The following is a 15,799-nucleotide window of genomic DNA, read 5'->3' as shown; positions in this document are numbered from 1 at the left end:
TACTGTACTTTCTTAATGTTTCAACGGAAGCAACCAAAATCAATTTGAATATATATATTTTTTTTTTTTAAATCACCAGAATCAAGGTTTCATAATCATTGGCACCCCTGGTGTATTATTTATTGCATCCACTTCTGGGAAGAATAACAGCATGGAGTTTCATGGATGTTGCTATCTCTGATCATTGTGTGTTTTTTGATATGTGCTTAGTTAGGACTGAAGCCAACTCTGATTCCAATTCAGCTGAAACCTTTTATGAATTTGCAGGGTGGCTTACAGAAATGTGCCCCAAAGGAAAACAGACTGTGTTTACAGTGTTGAAAGTTAGCGAGGTTTGATAAAGAGACAGTGCCCTCAAAACTACTGAGTTGAATTAGCATAGGTTTTAGCCTATTTTTAATAACAGCAAACATGAATATGTTTGGAGGCAATCCCACTTAGCTATTGAATACCACTTGAAAAAAATAAATTTCACCTGTTTTTGCTTCCAAAAACACGTGATATTTATAGACAAATAATTGTTAAATCTAGGAAGTATCAATCAAGTATCAATCTTCAGCTTCAGGAAAATATATATTCCACAACCAAGTCACATAGCATTGGTTTCTGCTTGAAACAACAATTATGTACAGTGGGTGTCAGAATTATTACCACCCTTGATAAAAATTAAGGCTGTAGTCAACACCACAGATAAAATAATCCACACGTTATGTTCAAACATATAGGAAAATGACATGAAATGGCTTTTATTTTAATTTAAAAACATTTTGATAACCATAGGTGCCCAAATTATTGGCACCCCTGGTTTAATACTGATGACAGCAGTGTCATCTTTGCCATCTTTTTCCTATAATTTGTCCTCCATGCAGGACTTTTCAGAATCGTTGATATCATTGGGTTTGTGCTTAAGGGCCCCCCTCTGCAGCTCAGACCATAGTCTGGAGACTGAAATGGTCATTGAAGAACATGGATGTTGTTTTTACTTAACCATTTGTGTGGATTTTGATGTATGTATGTTTGGAGTCATTGTCCTGCTGGACAATCTACTCACAACGACTCAGCTTCCTAGCAGCGACAACCACTTTGTCGAATTTGTTGTGCCATTGATCTGAAATTGTGCCCCTGGACCACTGGCAGCAAAAAATCTCCAAAATATCAATGACCCGCCTCCATATATGGTAGTAGGTGTGAGGTGTTTCTCCTTGTATGAATTCCTCTTTTGCCATCAAACACGTTTATGAATGTTAAACTTTAGTCTCAACTGGCCCCAGCACTCTCTTCCAGTCATAATTCCAATGAGATTCTTGGTTTTGTTAATTGTGCTCTGTAAGGGCTGCCTTCATGCCACCCTTCCAAAGAGTTTGTTGGTATGGAGGTGCCATTTTTATGATCCTTGGGTTATTTATGGTCTTCCTCAACATCTTCCTTACCGTCCGTGGTAAGGAATGCCTAAGTGGTAAGTTTATGTATTTTTTAAACCCATTACCAGACTTGTGAAGGTCAATTACCATCAATCTCTTCTGAATGCACAGTTCCTTTGGCTTTTCCCATTCCCATACCTCATTTTTATACGGGATGTGATAGAATGGCACAATATAGTTCCTTTTGACTGAGATTGACTAAATGAAGTAAAACTGTATTGCGTATCAACATTTTATAACTATGCTTTATTTGAGAATGTGCCATGGGAGCAGGATTATGTTCACATAGGAGTTTTCATTCTGAACGCTTTTTGCTGATCTAATTTTCAGATGTTATATTTTTTTATTCATATTTGGAACTAATTTTGTGTCCCTAACATTCTGTATGAATACTATAAATTCACTAATTTAATTCACATCCTTTCATATAATCAGATGAAAGGGTTAACACCCCAGACTGGAAGTTATCTTTGGACCTATATCTGTTAAGTTATGCATGATCCCATGACTAAATTTCAGTTTAATTCATGTTAATACACAAAGACTGCCTGGAGGAGGTATGAGGAAAAACAATAATTATTGCTCCCACGGTAAATCCAGGCCAAATTGTGAAGGAGACCCTGCAGATATTTATGGATGAGGGTCACATTCTGGCACTCGTCTTGGCGGGCTGAGGTCCCAACCACTGCTCCCCTGAAACACAAAGGTGTACATGAATGGACTTCAATGGCTCTGTACTCTATTTATTAGAGTATACTCATTACATTACATTATTGGCATTTGGCAGACGCTCTTATCCAGAGCAACGTACAGTTGATTAGACTAAGCAGACTAAGGAGACAATCCTCCCCTGGAGCAATGCAGGGTTAAGGGCCTTGCTCAAGGGTCCAACGGCTGTGCGGATTTTATTGGGGCTACACCGGGATTAGAACCACCGACCTTGCGTATCCCAGTCATTTACCTTAACCACTTGCCAAGTTACTCTATAACTATTGCAGATAAACAACTGCCATGTGGTTAAAGTGCACAAGCTAAGATTTTATTTCAGGGTATGAAGTTAATAGGAGACAACTGGAAGCACAGCACATTCAAATTCAATTGTGTGTCACACAGTATCAGCATAATCACCTATGCAGTGTGCCATGAGCTCGAATCGATCTGACCCAAAGAACATCTCCTCCTTCCCATTAACATGGCATATTATGTGAGGGAATCCGAATGCCTGAGAGAGAGAGAGAGAGGGGGGGGGGGGGGGGGGGGGAGGGAGGGAGGGAGAGAGAGAGGGAGAGAAAGAGAGAGAGAGAGAGAGAGATGAAGGTTGGCTCTTGGCACCATGCTGCTTCAAGCTCTTTCATTCTGATTACCATTTACGATAACCATTTTTGATAACATCAATTAGCTGCACATTCATTTAAGAATCTCCACCATATATTAGGACTGTAACATATTTTTCCACTTACAATACTAAGGTGCAAAAATGTTGCAAATAGTGCTGCTCTATTTTGATCTAGTCAACTTCAATTAAAATACTTTTTAAATTTAAAAATGTTCAACTGTCTTAACAACATTACAAGTCATCTTTTTATTCCATTCATGTTAGCCTTGGCCTGGTCTATTCTGTAATTTGTATTATATGCATTAGAATCTGACTTTGCCTTTCCTTGTACAAAAAGACCAATCCCTGTATCTCAGCACCCAGTTTCATATCTGAATAGTAAACTGAATTATACTTTATATACAACATTGACACAGAGAATCTGAGTCAGAGAAAGGTCATGTGCAGAGAAACAGACTGACCCCACAATCTAATGCTTTCTGGGTTGTACTCTTCAACCTTTCCTTGATTTTCTGAGAACTGGCCAGTTGCAAAAGCTCCTCGATTTCATTGGCAGGCAGTCCTGCCTTCAGACCTGCCTGAGAAGGAGGGATAAAAACAAAGCCACACAAAAAATATATTAAAGACATAGTGCAGAGGCAAAACAAGCATAATGATGTCTATTTAGTACATCTGAGAGAGATGAGGTGGCACGGATGGTGCAGTGGGTAGCACTGCCGCCTCACAGCAAGGAGGTCTTGGGTTTGAATCCCGGTCGTCCGGGGCCTCCAAAGACATTTGGCTGATTGGAGAGTCTAAATTGGCCATAGGTATGAGTGTGTGAGTGAATGGTGTGTGTGCCCTGCGATGGACTGCCGACCTGTCCAGGGTGTATTCCTGCCTTTCGCCCAATGTATGCTGGGATAGGCTCCAGCCCCCCTGCGACCCTGTTCAGGATAAGTGGGTTAGGATAATGGATGAATGGATGAATGAGAGAGACGAGAATCTCAGCGTGGCGGGGTCTCTGGAACCTCAGAGAGCGAGGCCGGGAGGGTGATGTCTTCGTCTCCACTCCATATTCTCTTCCACAGCTCCCTGGACACGTTCTCCACGTCCGCCTGCCTGCCTTCTCTGCTCTCCGCCACGGCTGTGACAAAACGCATCGCCGACAGGGAGCCTGAGGTGGAGAACCACACACACAAACTGATCTGGTTAGCCTACAACGCGGACACATTCCATTTCCACTTCGTTAAATCACAAAATCCCTTCATGGACGCCCTTAACCGGGGCAAAGTAGTGCCTTTCCCATTAAGTAGTGCCTTTCCCACACCATCTGCCATAATACCTTCTAAAAGCAAATTTGGAAATGAGAGAATTAAACTTTATGAGAAAAGTTGGCCAAGCCTGCAGGGTGTACCTTTTACTTCAGCGGGGTTTTCAGGGCTAACAATAGGAACGCCAAAGTACAGCGCTAGCCGTGCCAAGTCTTTTCCCATGTACAGAAATTTGTTGGGGACAAGACCCGGAGATTTGTTGCCTACAGAAAGAGTGAGCACATTACTCGTTAGTTCAGTCGTCACATTACAGACAAAACAACTTTTTCGCAGACCTCGTCATACCAGACACAAGTATAGAACAATGACCAGCTACCATGATTAAATCATGCGTACCAGAAATAACAATACCGCAATAATTGCCTTATTGCGGTATTTCATTCAACACGCACCTGATCCGTGCATGATTCCTCCCAAAAAGGCTGGGCGGAATTGAAGGTCAATATTCCACACATTTCTGTAGCGACAGAGGACCTAAGTAAAAAAATAAAAATAAAATAAAATTACAAAAAAAAAAGTTTTGAAATGTTGAATGCTGCTAAAATCCTCCAAAGCAAATCCATGGTAGATTTATTTTATAACATGTCAAGAATTGTAGCACTGACCTCAAACCCCAACCAAGCATACGGGCATGCAACGTCATAGAAAAGTTCGATAACTTTTCTGGTACCCGCCATCTGAAAATGCATTAAGTTCAAATGCAAATTATTCTGAAAATGTGTTAATATAAACGGAGTGAAAGAAATAATTTAATAGCACATATTTATTTCGCACATATTTAATTCCCAAGGATGTTAGCAAACATTAAGGGCTAAGAATGAGAGAAAATAAGCAAGTCATCAGACACAAAATATACCTCATAAACAACTACCTGTGGGTGTTGTTTTAGCCTTGGTTATTTCCGTCTTAGTTCGTTCCGACTCCCTAGTTGATTTTCCGTCCCCGCCGTTGGACTAGTGACTGAGGGGGGAGGGAAACTATGTCACCAACAAGTACGAACGATAACTTCGCTAGTTCCGTAGCCTTCAGCATGCCAGTCTATGTAGTGTTTGTCAGTAACTTTATTCGTTTAATATTTTATTTGTACAGGTGTCTGGACTGTAAGTCACCGAATAAGAAAGACATTTTTTTTTTTAAATGAAATAAAATCTTTCTAGTTAGCAAGCTAACCCAGCGAATTGCAAGACGTAATTTATTGGCGACGTGTTATTGTGCACATATAGGCAGTGCAGTAGCTACTTTACTAGCTCAAATAAAAGTATGTGCATTTTATTTTATTTTTGAAAATATCGGCTGTAATTAGCAACATACCCATACATTAGAGACTGCTGTTTATGTTCTGAGTTCTTCTTCTTCTTTTGTTTTAATGGCGGTGTTAAAACTAAAATTTGTTAATTACCGCCACCTACTGAATGTATTACACAATATATATATATATAGTTTTATATTTAACCCTTGTGCGGCGGACATATTTCTGTTACTCAGGACCTTTTCGCGGGTCTGGTGGACCCATACCATTATTGGGGTCTTAAAACAATACAGTCATAACAATTTATGTAAAAATACATCACAGATGTTGACCTTATCTTAATTACAAGCAATATAGACCAAAACATATAGCATATATGGTTAATATGTGCCATTTACCCCTGCTAAATCACATTCATTAGTATTCGTTTTTTGTGATGAAATGTGATTTTGGTCAAACAAATCAATAATAATCAAAACTGGGAGGAATAAATCATGTTTTTCTTCAACAAATATAAAGGAGAGAAGGCTGTCTTCAATATTGGTGTTTATTGATTTAAATAAAATTGAAATTAGGATACAGAACACAAATTTAACAATGAACACATGCCCACAATAAGGCGGAAAACAGCAAAGCTTTCTGGGGCCCAGCCACAAGGAGGGGGCAAATGCAGTCCAGTCATAAAAAACTGGAGGGCCCTTTCACTGGACTTTAGTTCAGAGACACAGTCATTACTCAAACGGCCCTGATTGAACACAATATCTACACACCACACGAGGGGCACAGTCTGACAGTGTGGATCTAAATCTAAATCTAATAATCTAAAGGAGAAAGTACACACACACGCAGGCAAGCATGCATGCATGCATGCACGCACGCACACACACACACACACACAATAGTCCAAGATAGGAGGAAGACCAGGTAAAGGTACACAGCAAACCTTATACTTATAAAACATATAAACCTCATATGGGTCCAGTGGACCTGAATAGCCTGTATGTAATGTAAATGTGTAGGGGGGTGCACAGTGTGTACTCAATGAAAATGAGTTTATTTACATGTTCTTCACAGAAAATGAGCCAAGGGTTATGAGTCAAAGGTTGAAAAAAATATTTGCTGTATCATTTTTATTTTAGTAAACATTGAAAACGGGTCCCACAGACCCGAATCTCTTTAGAGGGTTAAAGAAACCCGCAACCAAACAGCCAACAGTCTGGACGTATACTGGACTGCAGGAAATGCCACTGAACTTTTCCAACTGCATGCGTGACTTGCAAAGTATGATTTACAACCTTGGGGGCACTGCCAATTTAATGTCCATGTGAAATACCTGCAATTTCTCTTTTTTTGTGCAAAGTTAGCCTGATGAAAAGAAGAGGTTAGACTGCTCTTTGCCTACATGTCAAAGGGTAGCTATCAATGCCATGTGGAACAGTGTTGGCAGTTCAAGTCCAAAAGGGTCTCTGAGAATCCCCTGGCCCTAAAGCATTAGACAAGAAAGTTCCTGATAACTTTTTGAGTGAGTTGCATTCAATGTCAGCACCCATTCAGTGGAGTCAGGAAGCAAGGAAGCGCACTGTCCAAAGCAACGTTGTGTATCCTTCTGAACTGGTGGGACCCAGCCACATTTATTCCGTTACCCTCCTTAGCTCACCAGAGAGGATGTGCAATAGTTTTATAACTCCGTAACTACATAACTTCATTTCTTGTGTGATTGTCTTAGGATGTCTTTACATCCTAAGACAGTGGAAAAATTGAAACATTTTTAATTGATGTAGGACAATTTAGTTTGTGCCCTGGACCAACATGGTTGTGAAGCACTTATTTAATTCTGCTTTATAGCTGGACTGAAGAGAGTGCTAACACATCCTTTACATCCATTCCATATCATATTTTCATGTATTGTTTTTTTACTTTATTAAAACAATTTGAATGTTCCCTGCCATTGCAGTCAATCATAAACAACAGTATGCATCTGAATGCAGTTAAAGACAATCCCACGGAGCAAACTTTTGTTCCCTCAGTAAACTCTAGAGACTGCGGGAAATTACCAGCAGTTTCTGAGTTATTCAACCCCTGTCTGGCACCAATAATCATTCCATGGCCAAAGGCACTTACAGTAGATCACATTTCTTCCCCATTCTGATAATTGGTCTGAACAACAACTGAACCTCTTCACCATGTGTGCATGCTTGTATGCATTGAGTTGCTGGCACATACAGATACAGTGGGCTCTAGAATTATTAGCATCCCTGACTGGCAATGCACAAATCCATCCATCCATCCATTATCTGAACCCGCTTATCCCAAACAGGGTCGCAGGGGGGCTGGAGCCTATCCCAGCATACATTGGGCGAAAGGCAGGAATACACCCTGGACAGGTCGCCAGTCCATCGCAGGGCACACACACCATTCACTCACACACTCATACCTACGGGCAATTTAGACTCTCCAATCAGCCTAACCTGCATGTCTTTGGACTGTGGGAGGAAACCGGAGTACCCGGAGGAAACCCACGCAGACACGGGGAGAACATGCAAACTCCGCACAGAGAGGCCCCGGCCGACGGGGATTCGAACCCAGGACCTCCTTGCTGTGAGGCGGCAGTGCTACCCACTGCACCATCCGTGCCGCCCGCAATGCACAAATATAATTATTATAATTATTCAGATGTGAAGAATACTTCAATAACTGAGATTATTGAGATGTGAAAAATACTGTACTTTCTTAATGTTTCAATGGAACCAACCAAAATCAATTTGAATATATATATTTTTTTTAAATCACCAGAATCAAGGTTTCATAATCATTGGCACCCCTGGTTTATTATTTGTTGCATCCACTTCTGCCAAGAATAACAGCATGGAGTTTCATGGATGTTGCCATCTCTGATCATTGTGTGTTTTTTTATATGTGCTTAGTTAGGACTGAAGCCAACTCTGATAGGTTCATTAAAAAACTTTATCTAAATTCCAATTCAGCTGAAACCTTTTATGAATCTGCAGGGTGGCTTACAGAAATGTGCCCCAAAGGAAAACAGACTGTGTTTACAGTGTTGAAAGTTAGCGAGGTTTGATAAAGAGACAGTGCCCTAAAAACTACTGAGTTGAATTAGTATAGGTTTTAGCCTATTTTCAATAACAGCAAACATGAATATGTTTGGAGGCAATCCCACTTAGCTATTGAATACCACTTGAAAAAATTACATTTATAGACAAATAATTGTTAAATCTAGGAAGTATCAATCTTCAGCTTCAGGAAAATATATATTCCACAACCAAGTCACATAGCATTGGTTTCTGCTTGAAACAACCATTATGTACAGTGGGTGTCAGAATTATTACCACCCTTGATAAAAATGAAGGCTGTAGTCAACAACACAGATAAAATAATCCACAAGTTATGTTCAAACATATAGGAAAATGACCTGCTTTTATTTTAATTTAAAAACATTTTGATGGCGGCACGGATGGTGCAGTGGGTAGCACTGCCGCCTCACAGCAAGGAGGTCCTGGGTTCAAATCCCCGTCGGCCGGGGCCTCTCTGTGTGGAGTTTGCATGTTCTCCCCGTGTCTGCGTGGGTTTCCTCTGGGTACTCCGGTTTCCTCCCACAGTCCAAAGACATGCAGGTTAGGCTGATTGGAGAGTCTAAATTGCCCATAGGTATGAGTGTGTGAGTGTGTGAGTGTGTGAGTGTGTGAGTGTATGAGTGTATGAGTGTATGAGTGTATGAGTGTATGAGTGTATGAGTGAATGGTGTGTGTGCCCTGCGATAGACTGGCGACCTGTCCGGGGTGTATTCCTGCCTTTCGCCCAATGTGTGCTGGGATGGGCTCCAGCCCCCCTGCGGCCCTGTTCGGGATAAGCGGGTTAAGATAATGGATGGATGGATGGATGGATGGATGGAACATTTTGATAACCATAGATGCCCAAATTATTGGCACCCCTGGTTTAATACTGATGACAGCAGTGTCATCTTTGCCATCTTTTTCCTATAATTTGTCCTCCATGCAGGACTTTTCAGAATCGTTGATATCATTGGGTTTGTGCTTAAGGGCCCCCCTCTTCAGTTCAGACCATAGTCTGGAGACTGAAATGATCATTGAAGAACATGGATGTTGTTTTCACTTAACCATTTGTGTGGATTTTGATGTATGTATGTTTGGAGTCATTGTCCCGCTGGACAATCTACTCACAACGACTCATCTTCCTAGCAGCGAAAACATCTCCAAAATATCAATGACCCGCCTCCATATATGGTAGTAGGTGTGAGGTGTTTCTCCTTGTATGAATTCCTCTTTTGCCATCAAACACATTTATGAATGTTAAACTTTAGTCTCAACTGGCCCCAGCACTCTCTTCCAGTCATAATTCCAATGAGATTCTTGGTTTTGTTAATTGTGCTCTGTAAGGGCTGCCTTCATGCCACCCTTCCAAAGAGTTTGTTGGTATGGAGGTGCCATTTTTATGATCCTTTGGTTATTTATGGTCTTCCTCAACATCTTCCTTACCGTCCGTGGTAAGGAATGCCTAAGTGGTAAGTTTATGTATTTTTTAAGCCCATTACCAGACTTGTGAAGGTCAATTACCATCAATCTCTTCTGAATGCACAGTTCCTTTGGCTTTTCCCATTCCCATACCTCATTTTTATACTCTAGTGAAACGGGATGTGATAGAATGGCACAATATAGTTCCTTTTGACTGAGATTGACTAAATGAAGTAAAACTGTATTGCGTATCAACATTGTATAACTATGCTTTATTTGAGAATGTGCCATGGGAGCAGGATTATGTTCACATAGGAGTTTTCATTCTGAACGCTTTTTGCTGATCTAATTTTCAGATGTTATATTTTATTATTCATATTTGGAACTAATTTTGTGTCCCTAACATTCTGTATGAATACTATAAAATAACTAATTTCATTCACATCCTTTCATATAATCAGATGAAAGGGTTAACACCCCAGACTGGAAGTTATTTTTTTTATTTACATCTTTAGACCTATATCTGTTAAGCTATGCATGATCCCATGACTAAATTTCAGTTTAATTCATGTTAATACACAAAGACTAGTGGGGCAAAAAAGTATTTAGTCAGCCACCAATTGTGCAAGTTCTCCCACTTAAAAAGATGAGAGAGGCCTGTAATTTTCATCATAGGTACACTTCAACTATGAGAGACAGAATGGGGGGAAAGAATCCAGGAAATCACATTGTAGGATTTTTAATGAATTAATTGGTAAATTCCTCGGTAAAATAAGTATTTGGTCACCTACAAACAAGCAAGATTTCTGGCTCTCACAGACCTGTAACTTCTTCTTGAAGAGGCTTCTCTGTCCTCCACTCGTTACCTGTATTAATGGCACCTGTTTGAACTCGTTATCAGTATAAAAGACACCTGTCCTCAACCTCAAACAGTCACACTCCAAACTCCACTATGGCCAAGACCAAAGAGCTGTCAAAGGACACCAGAAACAAAATTGTAGACCTGCACCAGGCTGGGAAGCCTGAATCTGCAATAGGTAAGCAGCTTGGTGTGAAGAAATCAACTGTGGGAGCAATTATTAGAAAATGGAAGACATACAAGACCACTGATAATCTCCCTCGATCTGGGGCTCCACGCAAGATCTCACCCAGGGGGGTCAAAATGATCACAAGAACGGTGAGCAAAAATCCCAGAACCACACGGGGGGACCTAGTGAATGACCTGCAGAGAGCTGGGACCAAAGTAACACAGGCTACCATCAGTAACACACTACGCCGCCAGGGACTCAAATCCTGCAGTGCCAGACGTGTCCCTCTGCTTAAGCCAGTACATGTCCAGGCCCGTCTGAAGTTTGCTAGAGAGCATTTGGATGATCCAGAAGAGGATTGGGAGAATGTCATATGGTCAGATGAAACCAAAATAGAACTTTTTGGTAAAAACTCAACTTGTTGTGTTTGGAGGAGAAAGAATGCTGAGTTGCATCCAAAGAACACCATACCTACTGTGAAGCATGGGGGTGGAAACATCATGCTTTGGGGCTGTTTTTCTGCAAAGGGACCAGGACGACTGATCCGTGTAAAGGAAAGAATGAATGGGGCCATGTATCGTGAGATTTTGAGTGAAAACCTCCTTCCATCAGCAAGGGCATTGAAGATGAAACGTGGCTGGGTCTTTCAGCATGACAATGATCCCAAACACACCGCCCGGGCAACGAAGGAGTGGCTTCGTAAGAAGCATTTCAAGGTCCTGGAGTGGCCTAGCCAGTCTCCAGATCTCAACCCCATAGAAAATCTTTGGAGGGAGTTGAAAGTCCGTGTTGCCCAGCGACAGCCCCAAAACATCACTGCTCTAGAGGAGATCTGCATGGAGGAATGGGCCAAAATACCAGCAACAGTGTGTGAAAACCTTGTGAAGACTTACAGAAAACGTTTGACCTGTCATTGCCAACAAAGGGTATATAACAAAGTATTGAGATTAACTTTTGTTATTGACCAAATACTTATTTTCCACCATAATTTGCAAATAAATTCTTTAAAAATCAGACAATGTGATTTTCTGGATTTTTTTTTTTCTCATTTTGTCTCTCATAGTTGAGGTATACCTATGATGAAAATTACGAGCCTCTCATCTTTTTAAGTGGGAGAACTTGCATAATTGGTGGCTGACTAAATACTTTTTTGCCCCACTGTATGAGGAAAAACAATTATTATTGCTCCCACGGTAAATCCAGGCCAAATTGTGATGGAGAGACCCTGCAGATATTTATGGATGAGGGTCACATTCTGGCACTCGTCTTGGCGGGCTGAGGTCCCAACCACTGCTCCCCTGAAACACAAAGGTGTACATGAATGGACTTCAATGGCTCTGTACTCTATTTATTAGAGTATACTCATTACATTACATTATTGGCATTTGGCAGACGCTCTTATCCAGAGCAACGTACAGTTGATTAGACTAAGCAGGAGACAATCCTCCCCTGGAGCAATGCAGGGTTAAGGGCCTTGCTCAAGGGTCCAACGGCTGTGCGGATTTTATTGGGGCTACACCGGGATTAGAACCACCGACCTTGCGTATCCCAGTCATTTACCTTAACCACTTGCAAATCTTAACCACTTGCAAATCTGCCCAGTTACTCCATAACTATTTTAGATTTGCAGATAAACAACTGCCATGTGGTTAAAGTGCACAAGCTAAGATTTTATTTCAGGGTATGAAGTTAATAGGAGACAACTGGAAGCACAGCACATTCAAATTCAATTATTTGTGTCACACAGTATCAGCATGATCACCTATGCAGTGTGCCATGAGCTCGAATCGATCTGACCCAAAGAACATCTCCTCCTTCCCATTAACATGGCATATTATCAGAGGGAATCCGAATGCCTGAGAGAGAGAGAGAGAGAGAGAGAGAGAGAGGGGGGGAGAGAGAGAGAGAGAGAGAGAGAGGGGGAGAGAGAGAGAGAGAGAGAGAGATGAAGGTTGGCTCTTGGCACCATGCTGCTTCAAGCTCTTTCATTCCGATTACCATTTACGATAACCATTTTTGATAACATCAATTAGCTGCACATTCATTTAAGAATCTCCACCATATATTAGGACTGTAACATATTTTTCCACTTACAATACTAAGGTGCAAAAATGTTGCAAATAGTGCTGCTCTATTTTGATCTAGTCAACTTCAATTGAAATACTTTTTCAATTTAAAAATGTTCAACTGTCTTAACAACATTACAAGTCATCTTTTTATTCCATTCATGTTAGCCTTGGCCTGGTCTATTCTGTAATTTGTATTATATGCATTAGAATCTGACTTTGCCTTTCCTTGTACAAAAAGACCAATCCCTGTATCTCAGCACCCAGTTTCATATCTGAATAGTAAACTGAATTCTACTTTATATACAACATTGACACTGAAGAATCTGAGTCAGAGAAAGGTCATGTGCAGAGAAACAGACTGACCCCACAATCTAATGCTTTCTGGGTTGTACTCTTCAACTTTTCCTTGATTTTCTGAGAACTGGCCAGTTGCAAAAGCTCCTCAATTTCATTAGCAGGCAGTCCTGCCTTCAGACCTGCCTGAGAAGGAGGAATAAAAACAAGGCCACACTAAAAATATATTAGTGCAGAGGCAGAACAAGCATAATGATCTCTATTTAGTACATCTGAGAGAGATGAGACGGCACGGATGGTGCAGTGGGTAGCACTGCCGCCTCACAGCAAGGAGGTCCTGGGTTTGAATCCCGGTCGTCCGGGGCCTCTCTGTGTGGAGTTTGCATGTTCTCCCCGTGTTTGCGTGTCCAAAGACATTTGGCTGATTGGAGAGTCTAAATTGCCCATAGGTATGAGTGTGTGAGTGAATGGTGTGTGTGCCCTGCGATGGACTGGCGACCTGTCCAGGGTGTATTCCTGCCTTTCGCCCAATGTATGCTGGGATAGGCTCCAGCCCCCCTGCGACCCTGTTCAGGATAAGTGGGTTAGGATAATGGATGAATGGATGAATGAGAGAGACGAGAATCTCAGCGTGGCGGGGTCTCTGGAACCTCAGAGAGCGAGGCCGGGAGGGTGATGTCTTCGTCTCCACTCCATATTCTCTTCCACAGCTCCCTGGACACGTTCTCCACGTCCGCCTGCCTGCCTTCTCTGCTCTCCGCCACGGCTGTGACAAAACGCATCGCCGACAGGGAGCCTGAGGTGGAGAACCACACACACAAACTGATCTGGTTAGCCTACAACGTGGACACATTCCATTACCATTACGTTAAATCACAAAATCCCTTCATGGACGCCCTTAACCGGGGCAAAATAGTGCCTTTCCCATTCATATTTGAGGATGTACACCATCTGCCATAATACCTTCTAAAAGCAAATTTGGAAATGAGAGAATTAAACTTTATGAGAAAAGTTGGCCAAGCCTGCAGGGTGTACCTTTTTCAAACATAACTTCAGCGGGGTTTTCAGGGCTAACAAGAGGAACGCCAAAGTACAGCGCCAGCCGTGCCAAGTCTTTTCCCATGTACAGAAATTTGTTGGGGACAAGACCCGGAGGTTTGTTGCCTACAGAAAGAGTGAGCACATTACTCGTTAGTTCAGTCGTCACATTACAGACAAAACAACTTTTTCGCAGACCTCGTCATACCAGACACAAGTATAGAACAATTACCAGCTACCATGATTAAATCATGCGTACCAGAAGTAACAATACCGCAATAATTGCCTTATTGCGGTATTTCATTCAACACGCACCTGATCCGTGCATTATTCCTCCCAAAAAAGCTGGGCGGAATTGAAGGTCAATATTCCACACATTTCTGTAGCGACAGAGGACCTAAGTAAAAAAATAATAATAATAATAATAATTACAAAAAAAAAAGTTTTGAAATGTTGAATACTGCTAAAATCCTCCAACGTAAATCCATGGTAGATTTATTTTATAAGGTCAAGAATTGTAGCAAGCCATAAAAAGGCACTGACCTCAAACCCCAACCAAGAATACGGGGATACAACGTCATAGAAAAGTTCGAGAACTTTTCTGGTACCCGCCATCTGAAAATGCATTAAATTCAAATGCAAATTATTCTGAAAATGTGTTAATATAAACAAGTCATCAGACACAAAATATACCTCATAAACAACTACCTGTGGGTGTTGTTTTTAGCCTTGGTTATTCCCGTCTTGGTTCGTTCGACTCCCTAGTTGATTTTTCGTCCCCGCCGTTGGACAAGTGACTGAGGGGGGAGGCAAACTATGTCAAAGGTTCACCAACAAGTACGAACGACAACTTCGCTAGTTCCGTAGCCTTCAGCATGCCAGTCTATGTAGTGTTTGTCAGTAACTTTATTCGTTTAATAGTTTATTTGTACAGGTGTCTGGACTGTAAGTCACCGAATAAGAAAGACATTTTTTTTTTTTATGAAATAAAATCTTTCTAGTTAGCAAGCTAACCCAGCGAATTGCAAGACGTAATTTATAAATTAGCGACGTGTTATTGTGCACATATAGGCAGTGCAGTAGCTACTTTACTAGCTCAAATAAAAGTATGTGCATTTTATTTTATTTTTTTAAATATCGGCTGTAATTAGCAACATACCCATACATTAGGGACTGCTGTTTCTGTTATGAGTTCTTCTTCTTCTTTTGTTTTAATGGCGGTGTTAAAACTAAAATTTGTGAATTACCGCCACCTACTGAATGTATTACACAATCTTCTATTGTTTTATATTTAAAGAAACCCGCAAGCAAACAGCCAACGGTCAGCACAGTCTGAATGTATACTGGACTGCAGGAACTTTTCCAACTGCATGCGTGACTTGCAAAGTATGATTTACGACATTGGGGGCACTGTCAATTTAATGTCCATGTGAAATACCTGCAATTTCTCTTTTTTTGTGTAAAGTTAGCATGATGAAAAGAAGAGGTTAGACTGCTCTTTGCCTACATGTCAAAGGGTAGCTATCAATGCCATGTGGAACAGTGTTGGCAGTTCAAGTCC

The 15,799-nt window shown here is 41.2% G+C and overlaps 2 protein-coding genes across 7 annotated transcripts; both read right to left on the bottom strand.

Annotated features, from left to right (window-relative positions):
• Positions 1–1,648: 1,648 nt before the first annotated feature.
• Positions 1,649–5,496, bottom strand: LOC133131140 (glutathione S-transferase kappa 1-like). 4 transcript variants are annotated; one of them, XM_061246329.1, is made up of 9 exons: positions 5,382–5,496; positions 4,927–5,030; positions 4,676–4,747; positions 4,463–4,544; positions 4,154–4,273; positions 3,768–3,913; positions 3,219–3,335; positions 2,550–2,643; positions 1,649–2,114 (listed from the first exon to the last, which is right to left on the bottom strand). In XM_061246329.1, the coding sequence occupies exons 3-9, from the start codon at positions 4,745–4,747 to the stop codon at positions 2,065–2,067; spliced, it is 681 nt and encodes a 226-aa protein (XP_061102313.1). In that variant the 5' UTR covers positions 4,927–5,030; positions 5,382–5,496; the 3' UTR covers positions 1,649–2,064. The 4 variants fall into 4 exon arrangements, with proteins under 4 accessions (XP_061102313.1, XP_061102296.1, XP_061102305.1 ...); XM_061246312.1 differs by having other exon boundaries at positions 4,942–5,030; XM_061246321.1 differs by having other exon boundaries at positions 4,942–5,030; positions 5,388–5,454.
• A 6,466-nt stretch (positions 5,497–11,962) lies between these two features.
• On the bottom strand, positions 11,963–15,446 carry LOC133131122 (glutathione S-transferase kappa 1-like). Of its 3 annotated transcripts, XM_061246300.1 has the most exons (9): positions 15,398–15,438; positions 14,947–15,035; positions 14,782–14,853; positions 14,554–14,635; positions 14,236–14,364; positions 13,851–13,996; positions 13,270–13,386; positions 12,600–12,693; positions 11,963–12,135 (listed from the first exon to the last, which is right to left on the bottom strand). In XM_061246300.1, the coding sequence occupies exons 3-9, from the start codon at positions 14,851–14,853 to the stop codon at positions 12,086–12,088; spliced, it is 690 nt and encodes a 229-aa protein (XP_061102284.1). In that variant the 5' UTR covers positions 14,947–15,035; positions 15,398–15,438; the 3' UTR covers positions 11,963–12,085. The 3 variants fall into 3 exon arrangements, with proteins under 3 accessions (XP_061102284.1, XP_061102267.1, XP_061102275.1); XM_061246283.1 differs by having other exon boundaries at positions 14,932–15,446; XM_061246291.1 differs by having other exon boundaries at positions 14,947–15,446.
• Positions 15,447–15,799: the final 353 nt, after the last annotated feature.

Source organism: Conger conger, chromosome 1, assembly GCF_963514075.1.
Source record: "Conger conger chromosome 1, fConCon1.1, whole genome shotgun sequence".
Lineage (NCBI taxonomy): Eukaryota > Metazoa > Chordata > Actinopteri > Anguilliformes > Congridae > Conger > Conger conger.
The sequence above is the reverse complement of the archived record's forward strand: the minus strand, read 5'-3'. Positions and strand labels throughout refer to the sequence as shown.

Bases quoted from the DNA above. Each gene is read 5' to 3' on its own strand.
- LOC133131122 (XM_061246283.1), bottom strand. From the start codon at position 14,853: ATGGCGGGTACCAGAAAAGTTCTCGAACTTTTCTATGACGTTGTATCC. The intron at 13,997-14,235 runs GTACACCCTGCA...TCTCCACCTCAG, and splicing joins TGAAGTTATGTTTGAAAAAG to GCTCCCTGTCGGCGATGCGT. The intron at 12,694-13,269 runs GTCAGTCTGTTT...TCTCTCTCTCAG, and splicing joins AGAAAGCATTAGATTGTGGG to GCATTCGGATTCCCTCTGAT.
- LOC133131140 (XM_061246329.1), bottom strand. From the start codon at position 4,747: ATGGCGGGTACCAGAAAAGTTATCGAACTTTTCTATGACGTTGCATGC. The intron at 3,914-4,153 runs GTACACCCTGCA...TCTCCACCTCAG, and splicing joins AAACCCCGCTGAAGTAAAAG to GCTCCCTGTCGGCGATGCGT. The intron at 2,644-3,218 runs GTCAGTCTGTTT...TCTCTCTCTCAG, and splicing joins AGAAAGCATTAGATTGTGGG to GCATTCGGATTCCCTCACAT.